The 27,593-nt window shown below is 36.8% G+C and overlaps 2 protein-coding genes across 4 annotated transcripts in view; both read left to right on the top strand.

The window, feature by feature from the left end:
- Nucleotides 1-15,531, top strand: part of LOC107556639 (uncharacterized) — a 31,345-nt gene extending 15,814 nt beyond the window's left edge. Inside the window, exons 4-15 of the mRNA XM_016239775.1 lie at nucleotides 7-80; nucleotides 3,375-3,544; nucleotides 8,500-8,718; nucleotides 9,773-9,907; nucleotides 11,003-11,038; nucleotides 11,464-11,551; nucleotides 12,534-12,778; nucleotides 14,014-14,095; nucleotides 14,309-14,446; nucleotides 14,524-14,679; nucleotides 15,033-15,173; nucleotides 15,249-15,531. Of these exons, the coding sequence (XP_016095261.1) occupies nucleotides 7-80; nucleotides 3,375-3,544; nucleotides 8,500-8,718; nucleotides 9,773-9,907; nucleotides 11,003-11,038; nucleotides 11,464-11,551; nucleotides 12,534-12,778; nucleotides 14,014-14,095; nucleotides 14,309-14,446; nucleotides 14,524-14,679; nucleotides 15,033-15,173; nucleotides 15,249-15,362 (1,598 nt within the window). The 3' untranslated portion in view covers nucleotides 15,363-15,531. The remainder of the gene's footprint in view (nucleotides 1-6; nucleotides 81-3,374; nucleotides 3,545-8,499; nucleotides 8,719-9,772; nucleotides 9,908-11,002; nucleotides 11,039-11,463; nucleotides 11,552-12,533; nucleotides 12,779-14,013; nucleotides 14,096-14,308; nucleotides 14,447-14,523; nucleotides 14,680-15,032; nucleotides 15,174-15,248) is intronic.
- A 2,928-nt stretch (nucleotides 15,532-18,459) lies between these two features.
- LOC107556672 (telomere length regulation protein TEL2 homolog) lies at nucleotides 18,460-27,456 on the top strand. Of its 3 annotated transcripts, none has more exons than XM_016239835.1 (21): nucleotides 18,460-18,506; nucleotides 19,296-19,642; nucleotides 19,726-20,006; nucleotides 20,712-20,780; nucleotides 20,871-21,018; nucleotides 21,093-21,195; nucleotides 21,991-22,059; nucleotides 22,157-22,298; nucleotides 22,403-22,539; nucleotides 22,688-22,788; nucleotides 23,285-23,371; nucleotides 23,463-23,551; nucleotides 24,812-24,903; nucleotides 24,984-25,100; nucleotides 25,185-25,256; nucleotides 25,454-25,618; nucleotides 25,701-25,789; nucleotides 25,860-25,959; nucleotides 26,768-26,832; nucleotides 26,916-27,031; nucleotides 27,104-27,456. In XM_016239835.1, the coding sequence occupies exons 2-21, from the start codon at nucleotides 19,350-19,352 to the stop codon at nucleotides 27,214-27,216; spliced, it is 2,448 nt and encodes an 815-aa protein (XP_016095321.1). In that variant the 5' UTR covers nucleotides 18,460-18,506; nucleotides 19,296-19,349; the 3' UTR covers nucleotides 27,217-27,456. The 3 variants fall into 3 exon arrangements, with proteins under 3 accessions (XP_016095321.1, XP_016095322.1, XP_016095320.1); XM_016239836.1 differs by lacking the exon at nucleotides 18,460-18,506 and adding an exon at nucleotides 18,513-18,604; XM_016239834.1 differs by lacking the exon at nucleotides 18,460-18,506 and adding an exon at nucleotides 18,513-18,609 and having other exon boundaries at nucleotides 27,104-27,455.
- The last annotated feature ends 137 nt before the right edge of the window (nucleotides 27,457-27,593 follow it).

Here is a 27,593-nt window from a genome sequence, read left to right as displayed (position 1 = left end):
TATCAGGTTCTGATCCAGATCTCTACAAGACTCATCTCAGTGCAGTGGAAGCCAATGGACCTCCAGAGGAATATGACGAGGTATAACACACCAGCGTTGTGGTTATTGTGGCCAATTCTCCTCCCCTCTTGTCATGACAAACATAATAAATCAGAATTTCAGGACCCCATTATTGCAGAATCGTGGATTCTAGACCAGCACATTCCACAAATTCCCCAAAAGATTGAAAGACCACAGAATAGGAGAAACGGAGCATGTTCATTGCTCTGCTACAGCGCCTCCTGCTGGCTCAGTGGTGAAATGTGTATTCAGCTCATTCATTATTTACTAACTACATATTCAGTAGTGTGTCAGAAGGACATATGTGACCCTGGAGCACAAAAGCAGTCTTAAGTCGCTGGGGTATATTTGTAGCAATAGCTAAAAAACATTGTATCGGTCAAAATTAGCGATTTTTCTTTTATGCCAAAAATCATTAGGATATTAAGTAAAGATCATGTTCCATGAAGATATTTTGTAAATTTCCTACCGTAAATATATCAAACTTAATTTTTGATTAGTAATATGCATTGCTAAGAACTTCATTTGGACAACTTTAAATGCAATTTTCTCAATATTTAGATTTTTTTTGCACCCTCAGATTCCAGATTTTCAAATAGTTGTATCTCGGCCAAATATTGTCCTGTCCTAACAAACCATACATCAATGGGCAGCTTATTTATTTCAATTTTCAAAAAAATTGACCCTTATGACTGGTTTTGTGGTCCAGGGTCACATATAATAATATTAGTTTACATTTCCAAACATTCCTTTGTTTGGAAATGTAAACTGATATTTCCTACTGACACACTACAGCAAAAGATAGAAATAACTGACTTAAAACCATTTTTTGTTGGTGGAAATACTAGTGGCCTAAGACTTTTGCACAGTAGTCTATATATGTTCTTTGTTTCTTTTCTATTAGTAAGTGTGTGACATTTCAGATTTCTTTAAGTGAAATTTCTAGTTAGATGCTTGTGTATATTACTATATTTTAAACCCATTCATAAAATTTTAAGTGTATTCTAGTTTTTTAGTTCTCGGTGTAAGTTTCCTTCAAATTTTAATTTGTTCGTTCAAAAACATGTTTGGCCCTTCAGTGTGGTTAACTACTCTTTTTGTAACTGTAACGGTTTTATATTTTAAGCTAGCTTTACTGTAGTTTAAGATAACCACTTTATTAAATTATGGTTCGCTTAATCTGTATGCCTCCGCGTCTACAATGGTTGTGGCCCCGTCTATCAAAAGCTTTAATTATAATAGAGTTTTATAACTCTTTAAGAGTTATATCTGCAATAATATAATGTGTCAGTAAACATAAACTCTTCTGAATCTGCAAATGCGGCTTATTATTCCCTGCAGTATTTAGCATATTCATTTTGTAAATACAGAAATATGCAATGTGCTGCTTCAGGGTCTTGTTTTTGCGATCTGATTTTCCCTTTCCTCGTTTCTGTTTTCCCGTCACTTCTAATGAAACACATACTCACACACACCTGTGTGGGTCATGAATGGCTGTGCTGTTTCCGTGTTTGCTTTCAAAACACACCACCTCATCCAGAGGAACAAACACACACACATATGGTTGACAATATACAGGACAGACTGGTGATAGATTTTTTTATAACACACGCATGCACACACCTGTCAGTCATCAGAACATATGATTGTTGCAGCACGTGCCGTCATGAATAAGTGTTTTGTGCATGTTGGGTGTGAATTGTTAATGTTTTGCTAGTGGTCCTCCTACCTAGACAGCATTTTTGGCCATCATAGACACACTAAAAATGCTGTCTAAGTAGACAGAACACTTGGTTTTGAGTCACAGCCACATAATGTATGCACACACTCTGTTTGGTGTGGTGAGAAGTTCTGTTGGCACGTGAGTGTAATGTTAATTAAAGGGGCGGTGTCAGGGGCACAGACTCCGCCCATTCCTGGTCTTGGTGTCCTTCAGACTTTGGTCCTTATTTTCCAAGGCAGCAGACTAGGAGTAATTTCTCTCTCTGGTGACTCTATGTGGGGACTGTGAGAGGGACAGGAAGCAGCTGTTGTTAGTTTTTAGGTTCATTAGTGAACCTGTTTTTCCCGTGTGACGGTACTCAAGTAGGAAGAATGGTTCTGGGAATGGCCTCTCCTGTTTTAAGAGCTCCTCACAGACTCACACAGGTACGTTGGGCACTGAGATGCAGGCTTTCTGATGGAGTTTGTACCTTTGGTTAGAGCTTACTGACCGACTGAAGGTTTGAGATTTATTTTGGGCGTTGTTTTTTTAAACAACTTAAGAAATTGAACAAAGTTTCTCACTTTTAAATTAAATGTAAAAATGTAATGTTTTATATAGTAAAGAGTATAGATAAATATACAGTGGGACAAGGTTTATACATTTTATTTCTTTATTTGTAGTTTTTTTTTGTAAAACAAACAAATGTATCACATAACAGGCAAAGGGGAAAATAAACGGTAGGACAAGGGGCATAATTTCTGTTGTAATTTTTTTTACAAGAAAATGTTTTGCATAATATAAAAATTAGAACAAAGGGAAAAATAAAAAGTAGAACAAGGGGTATACATTCTGTGTATTATTTTTTAACCTTTTTTAATTTTTGATTTTTTTAAATATTCTACTTGGTGTAAAAAAAGAAAATACACAGTAGAAAAAGGGGTTTTACATACATTTGCATTTTTTCCTTTATTGTGCCCAGTTTTTTTTTCCTGTCATTATTATTATTTAATCATTGTTGATGTATTGTTTATGTAAATATCCACCTTAGACAAGATGCACCTTCATAGTACATTTAAACTTTGCAATAAATAACAACAAAGCAACAGTTTGGTTTGTGAGAGTCTTTTAAAGTTAAACCCCTTGTTTTTGTGCAGTGGATGATTGACAGGTGAGTAGGCTGTTATCTGGAAAGCATCGGAACAGATGAGCATTTACACTACAAATGCAATGTGGTCACATGTGTTTTCAACCACTCCTGAATGCATCGGATAATTTTGTTCTGTAAACAGTCGTTGCAAACATTAATAACCTCCCGCCCATGTGTTTGCGTGTTGCTGTTTAAAAAAAGCATGAGCTGGTGAAATGGACGAAAATGCTTTGAAAAGTATAAACTTAAACATTTCTCATCAAATTCTTCCAAAACCAAATGATCTGAGCTGTTATCCACATTCATTTTATAACTCTGTATTCTTACCGCATGTCAATCATTGATTGAGTTGTTTCTAGGAGAAACCTCTGAGACAAAGTTGATACTTGCAGCATAAGCGGGAACGCCTTTATGTCTCCAAAAGCAATAAAAGTTTTCAAATCAGTGTGTGTGTGTTTGCAGCAGGCGGAGGTCTCAGACAGCGCATATCTCGGGTCGGAGAGCGCCTACAGTGAGTGTGAAACCTTCACGGACGAGGACACGACGGCTCTGGTCCATCCAGAACTCCATGAGGACGTGGAGACCGACAGCGGCATTGAAAACACACTCACGGATGGAGACGACCACAACAGGTAACATACCAAAACACAGGTGTCAAATAACATGCCCAAAGAGACTGGATTCATTAATCACCCAAAATTATGCCATAAATGCTGTGTTGTTATTAAAGGAATAGTGCACCCAAAATTTAATTCAGAAATGTACTCACTCAGGCCATCCAAAATGTAGAAGAGACTGTTTCTTCATCAGAACAGACTTGCTTACCAATGGATGCTCTGCAGTGAATGGGTGCCGTCAGAATGTGAGTCCAAACAGCTGATAAAAACATCACAATAATCCACAAGTAATCCACACCACTCCAGTCTATCAATTAACATCTTGTGAAGAAAATAATATAATATTTATTTAAATAAAGCTGAAGCTCAAACGAGAAATGTTTAAGAAATAAGCTTAAAGGTGCAATAGGTGATTGTTTTCAGAAACATTTTTTGTTATGCTGGTTGAAGGTCTCTTCATATCCCGATAGCAAGCATTAAGTTAAGTGGTCTAAATGTATTTATATACTCTGTGGAAGGCGTAGGACCATGAAATGTTCGTCCTATCAAAACTCTCGGTCCGAGCGTTTTAATTGGCTTTCCTACCTGTATTTGCATACCTCTGCGCACCCAGTTCGCGCAGACAGGATACATCACCAGCGCGTTCACGCACACTGTGCAGACAGAGCGAGACTGGCAGACAAACATCAACAACCCAATCTTCCTTCCTGGTATTGTAGTACTTTAAAATTTTTCTCACCGGTGAATGACACATGATGTAGCCCAGTCCTCGCGCACCCCGCTCAGCATATTTTGCATGTCTCGCTTAGTTAACAGACCCGATTCAGATAACCAGCTTGTTAGACGTGAGCTACGTGAATGAACTGTTCTCCGATCGATATGATCCCTACAGTGTTCATTGCTCCCTACTCCCTGGGCAGGGGAAATCCGTTTAAATTTACTTCACTTCGGAACATGGGCTGGAATTGGGAACCTCTGATGTAGCCTATTGTAGTAATGTTGTCTCTGGTATTCTGGTCTGTGAGCGTAAATGCGTTCAGGGGGCGTGGCTTTGGACGGCGATTGCAGGGAGAATGGGACGTTCGCTTTCAGTGCTATCAGGCTAAAGTTAACAGTTTCCAAGATCTCCTACTGCACCTTTAAGTTGAAGAAGTACAAAAACTACTAGAACTGAAACTCAATTAAAAAATAAAAATAGAAAAAACTCATTCAAATTACAAACATATAACATAATTAAAATTACACAACACAATTAAAAAGTATAAAAACAAAAGATAGTTCAAAATATATAAAAATATAAAAAATACTAAAATAACACTGCAGAAATGTGATGACATCATGTCTAATGGTGACTGTTCACCTGTAAACCGTGTCGTTTCAGTAGCCTTGAATGTATCTGCAATAAACTCACAAAATACTGATACTATGTATCAGCTTTGGACACTGGTCTTTAATTTCTTTTAGTTTTACAAGGCAGGCGCCACAAAAACAATTCATGCCACGTAATGCCACATAAGTGTTGAGCAGAGGTGATGGGTTATAATACAAAATAAGATTTCGCTTAAATTATTTTTCATTTTTGACATTGCATTGGATTGCATTTGTCCTAACTTTTGTGCAGTAAGTGTGCAGTGATAAGTCTGTTTATGTGTGTTTATGCAAGAATCTGCTGACTAGAGTTTCTTATTTCCCAAGAGCCGCTAACATCAGCTCAGCTGACCGAGGTGTTCCTGTTTCCCGTGTTATCAGTGTCAGTCTTTATTTTCCTGTTGCCCAGTTGCTGGAAGTGTGGAGTTGACTCTTTCTGCCTTCCTGCGGCCCAGAGTTTCTCCCATCTTTCACTCTCTAGGGTCTGTTTCTCTCTCGCTCTTACTCGCTTCTGTCATTGTAAAATCTCCTGGCTCTCAGTCCTCATGCGTTTCTCTTGATTTAGCTGTGTCAGGGTCACGCTGTCTCGCCAATGCTGACCTTCCCAAAACTCACATTCTGAGTTACGGAAAATGCATAATCATATTTACGATAACTTGCAGATTTCTCTCTAGATCTTTGACTTCCGGTCTCAGATATCAGTGCTTAGCATTTAGGGTTTGTTCAGATCCCACAGACTAGCCTTAGTTTACCTACCTAACAAGGTTTACTTATTCAATTTTGTTGCATTATTAATGCAACGTGTTTCTGTGTTAAATATGTGTTTGAGTATCAGTTGGACAACATAAGTTTATGCATACAGAGATTAAACTGATTGCAGAGCATGTTAGCACACACACTGGGTCACCGTTACTGAGCTCTAAATCAGATTAAGACGCACACACATCGTACGTTTTAAGCATATGTAACTTTGCTTGCACAGGAGATTGATTCAGATTTTCCGGGTCACAAACGTCTGGCAGGTATGTCCGGCAGATTAAACTCTACAGGGACAACTACATGTTACCTCACATAAAGCTAGTTTATTCTGAGTAAGCAGTGTTTATTATCGATCGTGGGAGTTTGGTTTGCACTGACACGCTGTGTGCCCAGTTGCTCAGAATCGCCAAAGAAAGGCCGAATCGCTTTAAGATGCGGTCGCCACCTTCACACGTGCTTTGTGTGACCAACCGCAATGTTATAGTGAAACGAGGGTGAGTATTTGACAGGTTTATGTAACCAGTAATAGTTTTCTTGTTAATTGTGTGTGAGAGTGTACAGTCTTTTTTTTATCCTTTTCATACTCAACTATTCAAAGGTTTGGAATGTTGTTTTTTTTTTTAAATGTTTTTGATTCTTATGCTCATCAAGGCTCCATTTATTTGATCAAAAATACAGTAAAAACTGAAATATTTTTACAATTTTAAATAACTGTTTTCTATGTGAATATATTGTAAAATGTAATTTATTCCTGTGATGCGCAACTGTATTTTCAGCATCATTACTCCAGTCTTCAGTGTCACATGATTCTTCAGAAATCATTCTAATATGCTGATTTGCTGCTCAAGAAACATTTCAGATTAGTATCAATGTTGAAAACAGTTTAATATTTTGGTAGAAACTGTGATCTTTTTTTTTTTCATGATTCTTTGATTAAAAAATTCTGACCCTAAACCTTTGAATGATAGTGCACTTAATGCAATAAATGTACTTTAAAAGCGTGGTTTGTGATGTTTTTCATCATTAATGGTGAGTTTTCATGTGACCTGTTCATGATCACTATCCTACTTTGAGTCTGTTCGTCTTCATGAGCACTTCTGAAAACACTGGCATTGGGCTGGTTTTGTGTGGATTCTTTAGGGTTTGTGCTGTTCTTTGTATAATCTATCCGGTATTCTTCAGCCGTTTTTAGGGCTGCTGAGAGATTAAAGTGAATTATCAGATTATCATCCTAAAGACAAACTAAATATGTATTATATATGTTTACATTTTAAAGTTTTATGATTTTTCCTTAAGACTTTACTTAAGACTGTTTATGTAAAACTTGTGCTAAATTATATGCGAATTAAGGGTAAATTAGACATAAATTAAGCTTCTAGTGATGAAATATACAGTATAGTACCATTCAACTTTTTTTTTTTTGAGCAAGTAATTTAGCAAGGGTGCATTAAATTAATACATTAAAACGTGACCGTAAATACATTTATAATGTCATTACTGTTTTCTATGTGAATATATTGTAAAATGTAATTTATTCCTGTGATGCGCAACTGTATTTTCAGCATCATTACTCCAGTCTTCAGTGTCACATGATTCTTCAGAAATCATTCTAATATGCTGATTTGCTGCTCAAGAAACATTTCAGATTAGTATCAATGTTGAAAACAGTTTAATATTTTGGTAGAAACTGTGATCTTTTTTTTTTTCATGATTCTTTGATTAAAAAATTCTGACCCTAAACCTTTGAATGATAGTGCACTTAATGCAATAAATGTACTTTAAAAGCGTGGTTTGTGATGTTTTTCATCATTAATGGTGAGTTTTCATGTGACCTGTTCATGATCACTATCCTACTTTGAGTCTGTTCGTCTTCATGAGCACTTCTGAAAACACTGGCATTGGGCTGGTTTTGTGTGGATTCTTTAGGGTTTGTGCTGTTCTTTGTATAATCTATCCGGTATTCTTCAGCCGTTTTTAGGGCTGCTGAGAGATTAAAGTGAATTATCAGATTATCATCCTAAAGACAAACTAAATATGTATTATATATGTTTACATTTTAAAGTTTTATGATTTTTCCTTAAGACTTTACTTAAGACTGTTTATGTAAAACTTGTGCTAAATTATATGCGAATTAAGGGTAAATTAGACATAAATTAAGCTTCTAGTGATGAAATATACAGTATAGTACCATTCAACTTTTTTTTTTTTGAGCAAGTAATTTAGCAAGGGTGCATTAAATTAATACATTAAAACGTGACCGTAAATACATTTATAATGTCATTAAAATATTTCTTTTTCAAATAAATGCTGTTCTTTTGAACTTTCTATTCATCAAAGAATCCGGGAAAAAATGCATCACAGTTTCCACAAAAAAGATTAAACTGTTTTCAACATGGATAATAATCAGACATGCTTCTTGAGCAGCAGATCAGTATATTAGAATGATTTCTGAAGATCATGTGACTCTGAAGACTGGAGTAATGATGCTGAAAATTCAGCTTTACATCACAGGAATAAATTGCATTTTAAAAAGTAATAATATTCTACAATATTGCTGTCTTTAAATTCAGCTTCGGTGAGCATGAGATACATCTTTTAAAATCATTAAAAAATTTTTTTTTTAAATCTTACCAACCCCAAACATTTGAGATTCATTTTTTAGATTTATGGCCACAAAACTAAAAAAATTATTTTAATTTATTAATTTGCTACAAGCTTTTACCATTGTTTGAAATATAGAAACAATGGTGAAAAGAAAATGTTTATATTTGCTTGGTATTTTTAACAGCCTTTAATGAAATATGTGCAGATGACACATTATATTCCATGTGTTTCTGTGACAGGTTCACTTTGGGCTCTGATTTGAATGGCCACACCCTCGTGGCGGTGATTGGAGGAGAGGAGGAGCACTTTGAGGATTTCGGTGAGAGCAACAACACTTCAGACCTGCTGCTGGCCAATCAGGAGGATAGAGGGGCGGGGCCAGATGGGGAGGGAAATACAGAGCCACTCCCACACCCAGACAGCCCACTGCCCCGCCCACTGATGCTGCTGTCGCCTAGGTAACATACAACCAACTCACAAGCTTATCCTACAAATAGCAGATTATTTAAAGCATAAAAACATTCTCATACTGCTTAAGTATTGTATAGCTTACATACTCCATACATACATGGAAGACAGTTTGTCATTATTCTTTATCCCGAGCTAAACTTGGAAAGTATAATTAGGCACTACTGTAAATGTTTATCTGGGCTGTACTGAATGAGCAGCTTGACACAAATAGAAATACACTATTTCTAGTTTCCACACAGTGAGAGAGAGAAAGTGAGTCAGCACAGCAAAGAAGATCATGTGCATAATGAGACCTTGTAGAGCGACGTCCTGACCACAGACAACTCTCTCATTTACAAACAGTGTGTGTGTGTGTGTTTGTAAGACAGATTGAGATGTTATGATCCCTCTGAGCAGTGTGTATGCGGTTAAAGGTAAACCACCATGATGTCCTGCTGACTGCACTATTATTTCTCTAGTGAGGTGTTATGATCCGCGGGTAAAGGTCGAGTTGTTGTGGCTATTGTTTTACTGCAGTGCTGGTGTTGTCAGGCGTATGCGATCCAGCACACACCTAGACACTTGAGAAGAGAACATGGAAACACAACACACTCTCAGACCTGTTCAAATAAACACACACACTGCTCCTGCTGTGTTACTCCTGCACTGTACTGCTCACCTCTGTGTAGATCCTCCTCCGTCCTTCACTCAACTGAATGTTCCCCGTTCTCTCCCTCCCTCTGCTCATCCTCTTATTGAACACTCACACACTCTCTCCTCTCCTCATTTCTTCTGTCATATCTTCTTCTGTACCCTTATTTCTCCTCTACTCTACTTATTTCTCCTTTTCTCTCCTCATTTCTCATCTCCTAATTTCTCCTGTCGTATGTTATTCTATCTCCTTATTTCTCCTTTCCTTGCTCATTTTTCTTTCTTTCTCCTCTGTTCTACTTATTTCTCTTCTCCTCTGCTCATTTCTCCTTTCCTCATTTCTTGTCTCCTCATTTCTCCTCTCATATCTTCTCCTCTCTCCTTATTTCTCCTCTCCTTTGGTCTCCTCAGCCCCAGCTCTTTCCCTGCTAGTTTCCAGAGTTTCCTTCAGTCGGAGGCGCTGGAGTTTTTCTGCACTCACTGTCATAAGCAGATCATTCGTCTGGAGGATCTGTCCACGCGACTGCAGTTACTAGAGATGAATAGGTAACGCACCCGCAGTATGTGCACGCCTCCCCTGCGTGTGTGTTGAGTTTGGCCACTGTACACACACACTCACTGTGTCTGCATGTGTGTGCTTCAAGAACTTGCAGACATCTATACAGTGTCGCATGACTCGTGTTGGTTTTGATGTGAAGGTTCAGTGTTTGTACATTCTGTAGATGAAGTTTGCTGTGAACATTAATGCTCTGCTGTTGATGCTGTGGTGTGTGTTGTGTGTGTATTTGATGCATGCACGATAGTCTTGAAGTGCTTTTTAGGTAAATATTTTCAAAATAATATAGGCTACATAATACAAATATAACTAGGCAGTGTTGATAGCTTAAAACACATAGGTAAGCACATTTCTTAAAGAGACGGAAGCTTAAAAATTACAATCCTTTCATCATTTACTCACCGTCATGTAGTTCTAAACCTATATGACTGTATTTATTTATTTTATAACACCATTGTATAGACAAGAAAAGCTCAAAAATCTAATTTTTTATTTTATTAATTCAAAAGGTTTTGGAATGACGCGAGTTTTCATTATTGGGTGTACTGTATCTTTAAGAACTGTATAACATTTTGTTACTATTCTACCTGGGTATGCATTAAATAGTCAATTTTTCAGTTTTTCCAAAACGGAGTAAGAAAATGAGCCTAGGAAACATAATTTATCCAACTTTAATTTAACATATTAATATATGGTATTTTGTTTAAAAGATCATGGAAAGCCTGGCTTGTCCTAAGCGGCAGAAGGGAACAGTGATGAGGGTGTTTTTTTTGACTATGAAGAGAATAGACAAAGCTGTTTCTCCTGGTTCAGACTTGCGCAACAGGAACAGAATCTCCTTTCACGCATCCATGTTACACCTCCATAAATACAGTGCTTATTTCCGTGTGCCGTGAGGTCATTACCATTGAAAGAAGAGCATTGATTCAGCATTCAACCTGCAGAAAGAGCTGACGGCCCCAAACTTCAGCGCTTCGCTGGGTGTTTTTTGACCTGCGGTTCACAGGTCACGGATGGAAAGAGAGTTTTTCCTCTTTGCCGTTCTTTCTTCCTGACCCTTTTCCTGTTTGTGCTCTCTCTTATAGTTCGAGCAAGAGGCTATCCAGTAAGAAAGCAGCAAGGTGAGATCCTCCCTCTCAATGCACCAAACATCAGTTTTAAGGACAAAACGACAATGGGAAACTTTTGTGATGTGTTGCATGTCATTTTGGATGTTTTTTTTTCTTGTTTTCAGCAAAAACTCACTTAGGTTTTGATAAAAAAAAATTTAGAAAACAAGACCTATATCAAGTAATTTTGCTTGCAAAATTAGCAAGACTTTATATCTTGCAAATTTTTCAAGTAAATGTATTTTCAATTAAGAATGTTTAGAAAACTAGACAAAAATAAAGAGGAGGAACATCATTTTTTGCAGTGTTCTTAGTCGACTATGTCTAAGTTTGCTGCTCCAGCAGCAAGAAAAAAAACAGTCTGGACCAGCATGGAAATTCATGCTGGTTTCCAGTTCAGCAGGGAACATGTTGAAATGTTTGCGTGTGTTTTTCAGACACTTGCAGCAGTCTGGCACTCTGGATGTCATGGGAGATCTGACTCGAGACATTTTGGACCTTCCGGATCGTGACATCACAGACAAGGTTCGGAAACTAATATAGAAATTGTGCATCAAACTGGTTCAAATCGTGCATTTGATGTGAATTAGGTTGTTAGTTTTGTCATCAAAGGGCAAAAATTTAACTAAAAAGTTCATATTACCATGATACAATATATTTCTACCTTGATTTATATAACTCTTTATACAATACAGATTATTTCAAATCAGCCTCACAGTTATAAACAGGAAAATAACACAATCAGTGATGCAAACCTTTTCAAATATAAGACAAATTCTAATTCTGCTGTCATCATTCAGCTTAAGTCAGTTCAATGTTGATTCAATTCAGTTCAATAACTGTGTAAAGTTAAATGATTATGAAACGAGCTCAATTCAGCTATAAGTTTCTCTACAGAAGGCAATAGTGTATATGTTGAGTCAATTCAGTTAAATAATAGTGCTTATGTTGCAAAAGTAATCACTTAAATTTTTATCTGCTATATTTGCAGTTTCTGTGTCTCAGAAATTATACCTTTAAATTATTTTAGCAACATGTTTATTAAATTAAAACAAGGTTTTTAATACACGGTAACAGCTGGATATTATGTCAGTTTAAATTCACAAAGACGCTTTTGTTGGAATATGATTTCATTCAAAGCAAAACGTTACTGGTGGATTAGTAAATTATGATCGATTTCAACAGATGATTGCAAGATTATCTTTCTATTTTGACAAACCTTCATTCATGTTTCCAGCTGGATAGTGTTACCTTTGTGGCATTTAAATTAGCTCAGTTTGCAACAACAATATTCAATTTAAAACAAATAAAAAAAAACATTAAGCATTTCACTCATAAAGCAGTTCTGAAGAAGACAATTGTGTCATTATTCATCTAAGTTCAGTTCAAGTTGTGTTTTCATCTGATAGTGACAGTGCAGTCAAAAATGCACACATGACATGGACGGAATAGAAAAACGGATAGTTTTGTGAAAGCATGAGGAACGAAGGCTGTGTCTGTCCTGCAGGTGTTGCTGTTGGAGAAGCGTGTGTGCGAGCTGGAGAAGGACTCGTTGGAGAGTGAGGAGCAGCATGCGCGCCTGCGGCAGGAGAACCTAACTCTCGTCCACCGCGCAAACGCTCTGGAGGAACAGCTGAAGGAGCAGGAGCTGCACTCGGAGGAGAACTTACTCACGCACACCCGTAAACACAGAGATGCTCTGAACAAACTCCAGCGAGAGAGAGACCTGGAGATCGAGAACCTCCAGGCCAGGTGAGGGCGGACAGAATATATCTTTAATGATTAATGTAGAATGGCATTTGGAGAAATTTCGCTGTGGGTGACCAACAACATGTTTACGCAGTTGAAGTCACGTCTAGTTTGGACACAATTGCTTTTATTGCAACGGGCTTGTCAGGGTTAAACAACAAGATTTTTTTTTTTTTTCTGCTTTGCACTTTCCCCGACACAAAAATTATACATTTCAATTATTTTGAACATGGATTTATATATATATACCAGAAAAATATTTGTTAAATTATGTTTTTTAGGTTTTTAATATGCAATAACAGATTATATTATGACTGTTTAAATTCACAAAAACACTTTAGCTGGAATATGATTCTGGTGGGTTAGTAATTTTTGACCCATTTTAACAGATGATTCCAAGCTTATAATTTTTTTTTAATTTTGACAAATCTTCATTTATATTATCCAGTTATATAATGTTACTTTTTAAACAATTTGGAACAACGATATTCAATAAAAAAAAACTATGTTTAAATCAAGTGAATGCAGAGACTTGCTTGCTTGTGGGCTGTGTATGTCATGAGTCTTGCATCATATACTGTTAAGCACATTTGGAGAGCACATTAATTTTATTAACAGTCCTCTTGAGAAGGTCGTTAGATCAGGTAACTTATCTTCAGTGTCTTATAATAATCGAGAAATATGAAGACATGCATCATATGCAGCAAATACTATTTCTCACTGTTCATATATTCCAGGATGATTATAGTGTTGTTATTGTTAACTAAAACTATTAAAAATGTTTGTGTTTATTGAAATAAAGCCTTGGAAACTAACTGAAATAAAAGTTCTAAAATTACTGAAACTAAAATTGAAATAAATAAATAAATAATTTAATTAATTAAAGCTACATTGAAATATTTATTTAAAAACATAAAATTACAAAAACTTAAAAATTAAGTCCAATTAAAAATTGTAATGCAATAATATATAAATAATACTTAAAATAACACTACAGTTAAGAGCTTTAATCTGTTATTTTGAGCTTTTTCTGTGTGGATAAGATGTGTCTGCCATCTAGTGGAGAACAGCAGAAATTAAAGGAGCTCTGAGATTACTTGGCTCAGCATTTAATACAATCCGGCTGTGTTAACATGACTCTTTTTTTTTTCTATAACCCAGTATTGTTTTTGAGTGTTTTCATTGTGCACTCTGCCCAAAAATAAAATATCATTGTGCATTTTTGTCTGTGTGTTCAGGTTGCATCAGTTGGATGAGGAGAACAGTGAGCTGAGGTCATGTGTTCCCTGTCTAAGAGCCAACATCGAGAGGCTGGAGGAGGTACCAACACACGCAGAGTCTCATACACGTCTGTAGATTACATACAGAGTCCAAAATGACCTGTTTGTCACATCTGCCAATGATGAGTGAATTAAGAATGGCTATTGACTATCAAACCTATTTTTACATTATTTTGATTCGTTATTTTAGTCACTTTTTACTTTTTTACAAGACAAAGTCCAAACGGTCTCTAAGATGGAGTCATTTTTGCAGGAAAAGAGGAAACTTCAGGATGAGGTGGACGACATCACAGATCGATTGAACGAAGAAATCGAATCTCGCAGGAAAATGGCAGACAAACTGAGTCATGAACGTCATACGAACCAGAAAGAGAAGGAGTGCACTCAGGGGGTGAGAGGTCTTCTGTTTGGCTTTATAGCTGGGGTCACATGGTTGTTCATCTCTGTTAATGGCTTCTCTGTGTGTAGTTGATAGAGGACTTGAGAAAGCAGCTGGAACACCTGCAGCTGTTTAAGTTGGAGACTGAAGTGAGAAGAGGCAGATCGGCTAGCTCCGGCCTGCAGGAATACAACACTCACATGAGAGAGAACGAACTGGAGCAGGAGATACGCAGACTCAAACAGGTACAAACACACTCAAACTGGTAAGAACTGACTTAAACTGGTCAACACAGACTCAAACACAGACAAGACATGGGGCAAGAACAGACTCAAAACGGTAAAGACTGAGTCTTGAAACAACAAACCCTAAAGGCTCAAACAGGTAAAGAGACTCAAATTAGTCAACACAGACTGAAAAAAACAGATAACTACACACCTAGTACTCAAAGTGGTAAACTCAGACTGGTTAACACAGACCCAAAAGACTCAGATAGGAAACTCAAATTATTCAACACAGACTGAATAAAACCGATAACGACAGACCCAAGACTCAAACAGGTCAAATATCTCTGCTGAGGTTCTGTCTCTGTGTACAGGATAACCGCAGTCTGAAAGAGCAGAACGACGAGCTGAATGGGCAGATCATTAATCTGAGCATCCAGGGAGCAAAGAGCCTGTTTACTGAGTCTCTGTCCGAGTCGCTCGCCGCCGAGATCAACAATGTGTCTCGCACTGAGGTCAGTATCACACTATTGTGCTTATTTATGCTTTTAATATGAACACTTTGTGATATTTAATGTGTGTGTGAGCAGCTGATGGAGGCCGTCCACAAACAGGAGGAGATCAACTTCCGTCTGCAGGACTACATCGACCGCATCATCGTCGCCATCATGGAGTGCAACCCCTCCATCCTGGAGGTCAAATAATCACCATGGCGATGACCCTACCTGATCTAAGAACTGAAACAGGAGGCGAGAGGCGTAAAGAGCAGATCTGGAGATGATGGGAAGAATCCAATCATTATGTTGATCAAATAATTTAATCATTCAGAGCACTGTTTGTTGCATGTATGTATGTATGTATGTATGTATGTATGTATGTATGTATGTATGCATGTATGTATGTATGTATGTATGTATGTATGTATGTGTGTGTGTGCGTGTGCGTGTGCGTGTGTGTGTGTGTGTGTGTGTGTGAATGGCCCCGTCCTTCGGTTCCTGTGACTTCCCTGTGTTTTGGGATTGAGGTGCCCATTCCCTCTGTATATCTGTGTTCACAATTCATGGATTGAATTTCAGTATAAGAAACTTTAACGTTTTAAGTTACCAGTGTAAGTCTGGTTTAACCGTCACACCGTTAGCCCATGTGAGGGACATTTGCTGGCCTGAGGGTTGAGCGTGTGCGTACGATTTTGCTCGTAAACGAGTTTTTGCTGAATGTTACTGCTGTTTTCACTTGCGTTTTTTCTTTAAATTCTTATTTATTACGATGATGCGGAACGCAAAGGATCAGGGGAGACTGACACCCACCAAGGGAGTTTGCAGTGTTGCATTGTGGGTAAGGTCATCGGTCCTGTGCGAGTTCTTGCTGAGAATATTCGCCTGCCGCCTCCTGTCAGACTTTGATTTTCTGTACAGAAGACTCACTGGAAATGTTCATTGCACTTCAAGTAATTTTATTTTGAGTAATTTCTGTTTGCTATTTAAATAGTTTGATAGATAAATAAGGTGAAGCTGTTTTATCAACGTTGGCGGGAAAAAGAAGCCGACACTGAAGCACTGAAGGGAATTCGAACCGTCAACAGAACACGCGGGAAAAGGGACTTTTGCTTCTGCGTTTCAGAACTCTTTATGTCGCTCTCTGATGGATTTGGGTGTAAATATTGATCTAGAACGTTTGGTTCTTGGAAACGTATTTTTATGGACAAAAGGAAATAAGATTAAGTTTCATTTTGTCTTCCACTTGACTGATCTCTTTTCGTCTGATCCAGCGCGCCATTATGGATATACATCCCTCTCATCCGGGACAAGCATGTTTGAGTTTCACTTTCAACTTTTTTTGGCCGGGAACATCCAGTGGAAAATCTAAAATGAGTTTAAATGAAAGATTAGACCTATTCCTTCTTCTTCCCTTTGTTTTTGTTTTTTGGGATTGTGGAAAACCAGGCTGCAGTCCACATTTTTCTTTCCCCTCTCCTCTGACGTGCGTATTTCGTTAAGACCCATCCGACCAGTTCTTCTTATAGGACGATGCTGGATAACATTTGAGGACGATTCGGCTGCTGTCACGTCTGTATGGCTGTTTTAAAGCTACTGTAATGATACTGATGGACCTTAAAGCGCGGGAACTTTGCTTCTGTAAACTTTTGAATACCGACTCTCCTTCCTTAATTTCCTTCCGGAGACAATAAGGGAAGATCTGAATCTACTGCTCTTGATCTGTCTGATGTTAAACAGCTGTTGAATATGATTTAAGATATATCAACAAGCATCTCCAGTGTCCAAAGACAACATTTCGCCGCTTAGGAGGAGTTCTGCTTGCCACTTAGACTTTAAAAGACTAATAATAGTTATAAATACATGTTAATAAAAGAAAAAGGACTCCTCATAATGAAGGATACAATTGTAAAAAAAAAAAATGTTTACTCTAATTGTTAAGGTTGCTGTATAAATGAAAGATATCAGTATTGTCTTCTGTTGAATGTTTTGCTTTCTTTTGAAAATGCCCCCCTAAGATGTATCTTTTACTGTTTGGGGGTCTTATAGATTTTCAAATAATTGTATGAAGGTTAAAAGAAAAATGAAAATAAAATTAGTCACCAATAAATGAAGTGCAAATAAGTTCTTTGTGGATGTTTCTTATTTTTTAATGCGTCCTGAACATAAACACCAGACGAGCAGAATAGAATTGATCAGTGCGAATGCAAGTCCTCACGGTATGGATAAACATAATCAGAGAATCAAGCCTACTTTTGGGCCTGTTCTACAAGTTTTTGTACTTTTTGAGATTGAACAGCAAATAAATGAATAAAAATTAAATGCAAAGGCATTTGAAAAACCTGATGCAATCATTGAAATCCAGCCCTGTTAACCTACTGTATGTTTTTTATCCACCTTATTTAGCAAAATAAAGTGCCATTTACCAGTGTTCATGATTATGATTATAAATTAAAACAATATGACAACAAATATAATTTTGTAATATCAAGTAGCATAACGGGCTGTTTTCTTACAGGTAAAATAAGGAAGCGAATGGCACCAGAAGTTATTACCTTAAAATGGCACACAACCGAGAGGCCACACAGCATTTGAGGCCTGGATTTACAAAAACCATTCCAGTTTGTTTCTCAACGTTTCAACATCGCATCAACTACTGATGAACACATGCATTTTTATTTGAATTATCTTCATTTAAATTAAATGATCTTTTTACTAAGTGTGTTATTTTGATTGTTGTTATTTTAAAATGATTTCTTTTCATTTTAAATTTTTATGATTTATTTATCAGCTTTCCATTAAACAAACAAGCCCCAGTTTGGGAAACCTTGATGTAAAATAATGTTTAGTGCACTTCATTATATTAATAACAAGAAATGTAATATATTTTCTTTGCATTTTTATATCAATCTGGTACAATATTATCCTATTTAAATCAATATGATAAACGAGTTAGGCCAAAAGTTATTATATATATTACCTAAAATGTGAAATGTAATGGATTACGATACTAACTACATTTTTTGTCATGTAATTTGAAATCAGTTGCGGATTGCAATTTTCAAGTAATCTACCCAGCTCTGCTGATATAGGTGATAATATTAAAATGTTGATATTGATATAACCAGTGTTTGTTCACACGTAGAAATGAAAAGGGAATTATTTTAAACAGTTGTTGCACAAATGCTTTTATAATGATTAACTAACTTATTCTTGATGGGCCTAGTAAATGAATTAATAAGGAAGTGATTAACAAAGAATAAGCCTAAGAAGGTTGGCGTGTTCTGTAGTGAACTCTTATGGAATGGTTCCGATAGGAACCTTTGTTCAGACGGTCTGCTTCTACACGGACAGGTATTAGAGCGCAATCACATGGAGTTATGTCAACACGACTGATGCGGCCAGTTATTTCATGTTTTATCATCACGGAATGACTTTAAAACTATAACCAAGTTAAGTACGTTTACTATATAATCTCTTAACGTTACATACATTAACGTTATGGTATTCATATAGTATATATATGGTTATCCAATGAGGTTTGTAGTTATGCAGCTCTGATACGATACTGTAAATCAATAATTGCATCTCTGTGGGACACCTACGTTTATTTCACTATATTACAATTAAATCCTAATCTAATCATGACAAATTTATATCGTTGGAAAGGTCTGAGACTCCCAAATAAATATTTTACCACAGTTTTTTGTTAGAAAAATTATGTTGGAAAAGTAATTTATGACAAGAGTGCACCTCAAAAATCTACATCATAACAGGAGTTCTGACCTTTGTAGCAAAAAAAGTCTTCTTTGTTGCCTTTTTCTCAAGCACACTTTAGAAATCATCAGAAATCATATATCAACTGAAAACTTTAAATCTCAAAATTCATCCTTTGAAAGCCATTTTAAAATCAGACATTGCATTACCATGAAAATGGGGCATCAAAATCATGTTACAAAATGTTTTATTCATGAATTATTAAAATTAAAGTTTGGAATAGTGCACTTTCACGTCTATGTTCAAAAATGTGAGTTGACAGTTAAGGGGTTCATTTAAATGATTATATGTTGTATATGACCTGCATATGACAAGCCTCGTCCAACTGCCCAATGTATTCAGTGATATTTTAATATTATGTTGCAGAAGTGATGCTGCATTAAACTGGATCTTCAGCCAAGCATCGGTTTCCGTGACGTCATGGGGTCCGAGGCGCTGGTGCGGCTGCAGGTAGACTCGTGCTTGAGGACTCTCTCCGCCTCACGAGACCCCGGGGAGATCGTGCACGTGCTACGCACACTCATGCGCAACCTGGAGGACGGCGAGTTCACGCGCCTTCACTACACACACACAATTCAGGTGCTGGTGAGCGCGCACTGCTTCGGCGGGTTGTGTGATGATGAGGAGATCAAGAAGCTCTGGTGTGAGATGTTCCTCAGGGGGCCACCGGACCAAACACTGCTGCTTTTGCTGGACACCATCAGCTCCACAGGGTATGACATCAATATCTATCTATCTATCTGTTATGTTATGTCAGTGCTGTACTAATGATGTGTTGTGTCTCTTGCACACACAGCGAGAGTGCGGCTCTGGAGCGATGCATGTCTGTACTGGAGAAGTTCCTCTCTGCAGGTCGTCTCCAGGTGTTATTGTGGTCCAGATGTGAGGTGGGCGGAGCCTGTTCAGACTCTCCCCAGCTAAGAGAGACCATCATTGGCCACCTTGCAGCTTTACCCTCCATCACCTGCAACCATCTGCACACAGACACACCTGACGCCTTCTTACCACAGCAGTACTACCCACTGCTGGCCGCCAGCATGCTGGACTCCCTGGAGAAGACGTGCTGTGCTCTCAGAGGTACACACAACACATGCTTAAAACATCATTGCAACCACTACATATTTGAATGCATAATTGCAACCACCACATATGTAAAGCATCATGCAACCACTGCATATTTTAAAGCATGATTGCAAAGACTGCATATTTTAATGCATTGCTACAACCACTGCATATTTGTATCATCATAATCACTGCATATTTTAATGCATCATTGCAACCACTATGTATTTTAATGCATTGATGCATCCACTGCATATTTTAATGCATTGATGCATTCACTGTATATTTTAATGCATCGATGCATTCACTGCATATTTTAATGCATCATTGCAACCACTGTATATTTTACTGCATTACAGCTACTTCATATATGAATGCATCATTGCAACCACAGAATGTTTTATGCATTGTTGCAACCACATAATATTTTAATGTATAATTACAACCACTACATTCTTTAATGCATCATAACCGCCACTTTATATTTGCATGCATCATTGCAGCCACTGCATATTTTAATACATGATTGCAAAGACTACATATTTTAATGCATTGTTACAACCACTGCATATTTGTATCATCATAATCACTGCATATTTTAATGCATCATTGCAGCCACTGTGTATTTTAATGCACTGATGCACCTACTGCATAATTGAATGTATATTTGGTGTCCATCTGTCTTATTGTGCCTCGCTCACGTGTATCTTTCTGGTATAGCGGGACAAGACTGCTCTCTTGGGTTTGTGGCTCAGGTTTTGGGAAAAGTGTGTATCCAAGGATACAGCTGTAAGTTTCATTTTTAAGTTACGAATGGAATTTTCCTTCACTGATTGCAACCTGTCTGCTGCATTAGTATCTGTGTGTATTTCTATGTAGCTCCGATTTTTGAGACTCTGGCCCCCCGGCTCTCATCCCTGACCCGTGTGGACCCACTGTGGCAGCGTGTGACGCAGAGACTGCTGGAGAAGGTTCCAGAAAGATGCACAGAGTGCGTCATCACAGGACTCATACGCAGCCTCAGTGGGTAGGAGAGGAGGTTATTAACAGTAATGAATTCTTAATGAATGAGTTGTAAGTTGACACAAGTGTGTGTTTCAGAGCGGCTGCTGTGTCCAGGCTGATGGGAAACCTGGTGGTGACCAATAAGAAAGCTCAGTTTGTTCTCACTCATAAACTGTTATTGCAGCAGTACCAGCACACAGTGAGTAATAAGAACAATATCAATAACAACAAAATATTAACAACAAATAAGAATGTTACCTTTTACATTCTTTACTAAAAAGTAATATCTTCGTTTTTGGACACTGTAGTAATGGTAATACCGTCCTATTCTTTAAAATACTATAAAAAATACCATGGTATAGAAATATTGTAATTATTCAAGACGTTGACATTTGCATCAAAATACCATTATAATTATCAGATACCATAAAAATGATTAAAGGATGACAAAATAAGAAAAATACATTCTCAATTTTTAAAGCATAACATACACTGCTGTTAAAAACATAGTACACTTTTTTTGTTTTTGAAAGATGACTCTTCTGCTCACCAAGGCTGCATTTATTTAATCAGAAATACAGTAAAAACAGTAATATTATGAAATATGATTACAATTTAAAATAACTGTTTTCTAATGTAATATATTAAAGAAAATGTAATTTATTCTTGTGATCAAAGCTGAATTTTCAGCATCATTTCTCCAGTCTTCAGTGTCACATGATCTTCAGAAATCATTCTGATATGCTGCTTTGAAACATTTCTGATTATTATCAATGTTGAAAACAGTTGTGCTGCTTCATATTTTTGTGGAAACTGTGATGCATGTTTTTAAGGATTCTTTGATGAACAGAAAGTCCAAAAGAATATCATCTATTTGAATTGAAATTTTTTGTAACATTATAAATGTCTTTACTGTCACTTTTGATCAATTTAATGCAACCATGCTGATTAAAAGTATTGATGTTTTAATTTTACTGTCTCTCTATGATCTCAGACTGCGTTGTTAAAGTCTGTTCTTGGTTATTTGGCTCTGGATTCAGAGCGTCGGACGCTGCTCAAACAGGTATGATGATAACTATTGTGTCAGTCGTTCTCATAAGTCATTTTTGCATGTAATGCAAAAGAAGTTGTTTAAGAGAAGTTCTAACTGATGTGTGTAGGTCCTTCGGAGTGTGTGTCAGGTGTGGTGTAACAGCAGTGCCGTCAAACACACATCTGTCGAACAGCAGCTGTACGTCAGTAAAGCTTTGCTGCTGTGTGTGGCTTTACTCAGCCATTCTGAAATACAAGAACTACGACAAGGTAATGCACACGCATACATTCAAATGTGCAGCTTTTTTCCTTATTTAATTTATGTACAGCTGCATACATTTTTCTGGTGTATTATGAGGTTTCCTTTCATACAGAGATGTTTCAGTGCATGCTGGGAGGTGTCCAGTGTCGTCTAGACAGCAGTATCGAGCGTATTCGTCGGATGGGTATGATCGTGGGCGAGTGTCTCAGTCACAAATTAGACACATCAGGATCACAATTAAAATTCCAGGTTAGCAAGATGAAAGCATCTTGCATATTGCAAAAGTTATAGATGTGCTCATCACATTTCTACTATTACAACTGTGAACTTGAGATATTTGTGTTTCATTCCTTGACTCTCAATGCTAATTAAGCATTGCCATGTTTTTATGTGTCAGTATGAGGCGGATGAGGAGACCAGAGAGCTGAAGTCATTAATGGAGTCTCCATCTGTTGAGGATGAGGATGATGAACAACAGTGGCCTGATACCTCCACTAGGTAAAATACACACTTCATGTCATTATTTTGTTTACCATATTTTCTGGTATATACGTTTTTTTAATCATCTGAAACATGCTGCAGCTTATATTCTAAAACAACTTATGTAATGCAATTAATGTCAAGCATGGAAAACATCTGTATTCATACAGCATAAAAGTTTATTTGTATAACACGTTTCCCACATGTCGGTAGTTTCGCTTTAAATAAATTAGTATAGGCTTGATGTTTATAATAAATGTTGTTTATAACAAATGCCTCTATAATTTATGTTTTTCATTCCTGTTCTGAATACCTTAATATTTAAAGGATTTTTTTTTTGAAGTGAGCAGAACTAAAGTACATATTTCTAGTGTTTTTAATGTTTGCAAACGTTTGGTTATATTTACCAGTATTTTGTAATGATAAAATGTGACTTTTAGACCGATGCAACTAATTTTAAAATGAAAATTTGCTCTATGTGACACCTCTATGACTTTTTGACATTTTGTTTCAGTCTTCAACCAGAGTCTAAAGTTGAGGGTTCAGCAGGTCAGTCAGTGCCATCAGAAGCTGGTCGCGGGAGTGATTCTGAACTGGACAGGTACACATAAACACACATGAGAACTCTACGTCCAGTGATGTTGCTCACTAATAACATTTCTCTTGAAATGACGTGCCTACTCTTCTCTAAGTGATGATGATCTGACTCCATATGACATGTCAGCTGATCAGGAGAAGAAGAAATCTGCACCGCCCCGTTACGTCAGAGACTGTCTGGAAGGTGATCTACAGTCAAAAAGTGTTATTTAAGTATTATTTACACAATATTACAGTTTTTATTAAAGGGGGTCATATGATGCTGCTAAAAAGAACATTATTTTGTGTATTTGGTGTAATGAAATGTGTTTATGCGGTTTAAGGTTCAAAAACCACACTATTTTCCACATACTGTACATTATTGTTTCTCCTCTATGCCCCGCTTTTCTGAAACGCGTCGATTTTTACAAAGCTCATCGGTCTGAAAAGCGAGGTGTGCTCTGATTGGCCAGCTATCCAGTGCGTTGTGATTGGCCGAATACCTCAAGCGTGTGACGGAAATGTTACACCCCTTACCATACTGTGATGCCCTGTGCATTCGCTTACTGGATCAGTGGACTGAAAACTTTCCCGGAGTTTAGCGGCTTAAATGATCTAATCGCAAGCAGAGAAGCAAAATCGGGTTAAAGGGTTAGAATAGAAATTGTGCTTCAGTAATTTTGCGTTAATTGCGCTAAATTATTTTAACGCGTTAAGGATTGTAAAATTAATCGCAAACGTTGACAGCCCTAATTTATTTTATTTCCAGTTTCCAGCTAATTTAGTGCTTCAACTTTGAATGAGCTTTTATTTTCATACTTTCAGTTTTCATTTTAACTTTAGTAAATTTTTTTGTAATATATGTTTTTTGTAATATATGTGTGTGTGTGTGTGTATAATTGTAGTAATTTTATTGTTTTAACTTAAACTAAATGAAAATTAGAAATGTTTAAAATGTCGGGTTAAAGGGTTAGAATAGAAATTGTGCTTCAGTAATTTTGCGTTAATTGCGCTAAATTATTTTAACGCGTTAAGGATTGTAAAATTAATCGCAAACGTTGACAGCCCTAATTTATTTTATTTCCAGTTTCCAGCTAATTTAGTGCTTCAACTTTGAATGAGCTTTTATTTTCATACTTTCAGTTTTCATTTTAACTTTAGTAAATTTTTTTGTAATATATGTTTTTTGTAATATATGTGTGTGTGTGTGTGTATAATTGTAGTAATTTTATTGTTTTAACTTAAACTAAATGAAAATTAGAAATGTTTAAAATGAACTGAAATAAGTTAGTTTTTAATCTAATATTTATATTTTATTTTATTTCAATTAACAAAAATGTTTGAATTGTTTTAGTTTTAGTTAAGGATGATCACCCTGCAATCACAGACCTTTAACTGTCTATTTGCAGGTTTTTTTTAGATCATTTTCTGAGGCCATTTCATTGACCGTGTCTTTTATTTGCAGCATTAATGTCGTCTGATGATGCTGAAAGGGTTGAACTCAGTCTGCAACAGGCAGAAGCTCTCTTTAGGAAGAATGTGAAGGCCACACAAGAGGTCAGAGGTCATCGCAGCAGACTTTTAATGATTAAACTCTTGTATATCTCATTACTCATTAGTTTGAGTGTGTATTACAGGTGAGTGTTCAGTTCAGTAAAGTGCTGCTCCACCTGGAGGACAGATACAGCACACCACACTTCCACACGCTCCGGCAGAACGCTATGGTGGCCCTCACTGTTACAGACGTCAAACCGGTGAGACATCAGACAGATGATCACAAACACACTCAGCTCTACATAGGAGCATATGGAAGTGACTATGCTTTTTATCTCATGTAGGTTGTAGATTATTGGACGACAGAGTTCTACTCTCTCAACTACAGCTTGAGACAGAGAATGGACATTCTGGAGGTCAGACCGATGTAAAGAATCCTGGAAAAAATTTATCACGGTTTCCACAAAAATATGAAGCAGCACAACTGTTTTCAACATTGATAATAATTAGAAATGTTTCTTGAGCAGGAAATCAGCATATTAGAATGATTTCTGAAGGGTCGTGTGACACATGTGACTTCTCAACCACTAAACGAACACTTCTACTGTTCCAGGTTCTTACTCTCTCCGCCCAGGAACTGTCTGAGCCAATCATAAATAAGCACGCTGGAGCTCAGCCAATCAGTGCAGTGACAGCTCTAGAGCAGTGTGATGACATCACACACTGGCGGCAGATTGTGGAAAAACGAATCCAGAGTAAAACCAGACGAATTAGCAAGGTAAGACGCCCTCACAAAGGTGCATATTGCACGTTAACAATGAAATGATGTCTAATATTAATGTTTAATTCATTCTATTCAGGGTGGGACTCAATCTGTTAAAGCCGTTCCCAACCGTTATGCACCGGTCGCGGGTTTCTTCTTCTTCCCGCTGCTCAGGAGCTATGACAGGTCTGTTTGCATGCACAGATTTTCTTTAGCTCATGTTACATTATTGCACTGATTTCATGTTTTGTTATAGGCCGCAGGTGACCTTTGACCTTCTGGGGAGTGATCATCTAGTGTTAGGAAGACTGCTGCACACTCTTGGGCTGCTCATGCACCTGGCCATCAATGCACCGGTACAATCATAAACAAACGCAATATGCATTGCACAATCTATGCACACTTAAACATGCTGCAGTATGTTACACATAAGTGTCCAGTTATCATTTTGGAAATAAATGAGGTGATTTAGCTTTTTTATTAATGCAAATGGAAGATCAAATTTGGAAAATGAAGAAATTAAGACAGCCATAAATAATAGTATTGTAATTTTAATGTTACAATCTAAAATAATAATAATAATTATTATTATATAATATTTTTTATTAAACACTTATTTTTTCTTTAACAGTGAAACATTACAATAGTAATATTTCTTGTTTTGTTTTTATTTAGAAATTTTATTTTTTTATTTAGTAATAATAATAAGCATCAGCATCATAATTCTTCTTTTTGTTGTTGTTGTTGTTCTTCTTCTTATTATTATTTGCCATATTGATATATAATCACAACATTTTGGCCAAATTGTGCATCCCTGCAAACAAGCACAGCAAACCTGGATTTTTTAAAATTGCATTTTAAATCGCAGTTGCATTAAAAAAAAAACTTAAATACTCCATTTTATTTTGCAGTGAAATATTACAATAGTAATTTAGATTTTTTTTTGTATTTAAATTAGTAATAATAATTATTATTATTATTTTATAGTCATATTGATGTATAATAACAAAACTTTGCTGTGCAAACAAGCACAGCAAACTTGGAATTTTAAATTGCATTTAAATCTCAAATCTCAGAAAAATTGCAATTTGATTTATTCCTCAAATGGTGCAGCCCTATTAGGAATAATACACACTTCATATAATCATTGATGTTTTATTTCAGGTTGCGTCTCAGATGGGCCGAGCTCTGCTGGATTTTGTTTGGACCGTGCGCTTCCACACTGACCAGTAAGCTTGTGTTCTAGGATGCATTATATTACATGCATATACTGCACGTCATGATGTTACACTCTCTCTTGGTTTAACTATAGGATGGTGCGGAGGGGTGTTGTGTTTGCGGTTTGTGGTGTGTTTCTGAGCATGCCTGGTGAGAACTTACTCACAGAACTTGGTGATGACCTGATGGAGACCAGAGCCTGGCTAGCAGGTAGAGTGTTTGTATGACTTTTTATGTGTTTGTAGATGTGCATGTTATTCATAAATGTGTTATTGCGTGCAGATGTGGCGGAGAATGATTGTGATGCAGACTGCAGGAGTTTGGCGGTACAGAGTTTAATTCTGCTGGACAAAAACCTCAAAACTCAGCTGCAAATCCCAGATATGGAAACCTGAGGAAGGCTGACAATATCACACCCTCATCTGGAGAAGATTTTATGACCCTGACATGATGCATCCCTAATTACTGTGGCATTGTTCTTTGGTTTTCATGTTTTGAGTTATTTTTGTACTACTAATGTTTTAGTGACTGTAAAATAAAGAGCTTTTGGGGGTCATTGAAGACTTCTGTTCACAAAACAAAGTTCTTTACATTTTATGCTGTGCTTTTAGGGAAAACTCATAATTGTATGTCTTAGAAAGCATTTGAGTCTGATATGAACAGCTACAGATATACAGCAGGGTAACAGGTTAACGAAATCGATTACCTGACAAGGCATAAATAAAGGTTACCAAAAGCTGTTACCCCACTTGATTTCACCCAGAATGGTTTT

The sequence above is a fragment of the Sinocyclocheilus grahami genome, unplaced genomic scaffold (assembly GCF_001515645.1).
Source record: "Sinocyclocheilus grahami isolate Dianchi unplaced genomic scaffold, SAMN03320097.WGS_v1.1 scaffold575.1, whole genome shotgun sequence".
Taxonomy (NCBI): domain Eukaryota; kingdom Metazoa; phylum Chordata; class Actinopteri; order Cypriniformes; family Cyprinidae; genus Sinocyclocheilus; species Sinocyclocheilus grahami.
The sequence above is the reverse complement of the archived record's forward strand: the minus strand, read 5'-3'. Positions and strand labels throughout refer to the sequence as shown.

Excerpts from the sequence above, each read along its gene's own strand:
- LOC107556672 (XM_016239835.1), top strand. The coding sequence starts at position 19,350 with ATGGGGTCCGAGGCGCTGGTGCGGCTGCAGGTAGACTCGTGCTTGAGG. Across the intron at positions 22,299-22,402 it reads AATACAAGAACTACGACAAG|AGATGTTTCAGTGCATGCTG; the intron begins GTAATGCACACG and ends CCTTTCATACAG. Across the intron at positions 25,619-25,700 it reads AAACCAGACGAATTAGCAAG|GGTGGGACTCAATCTGTTAA; the intron begins GTAAGACGCCCT and ends CATTCTATTCAG.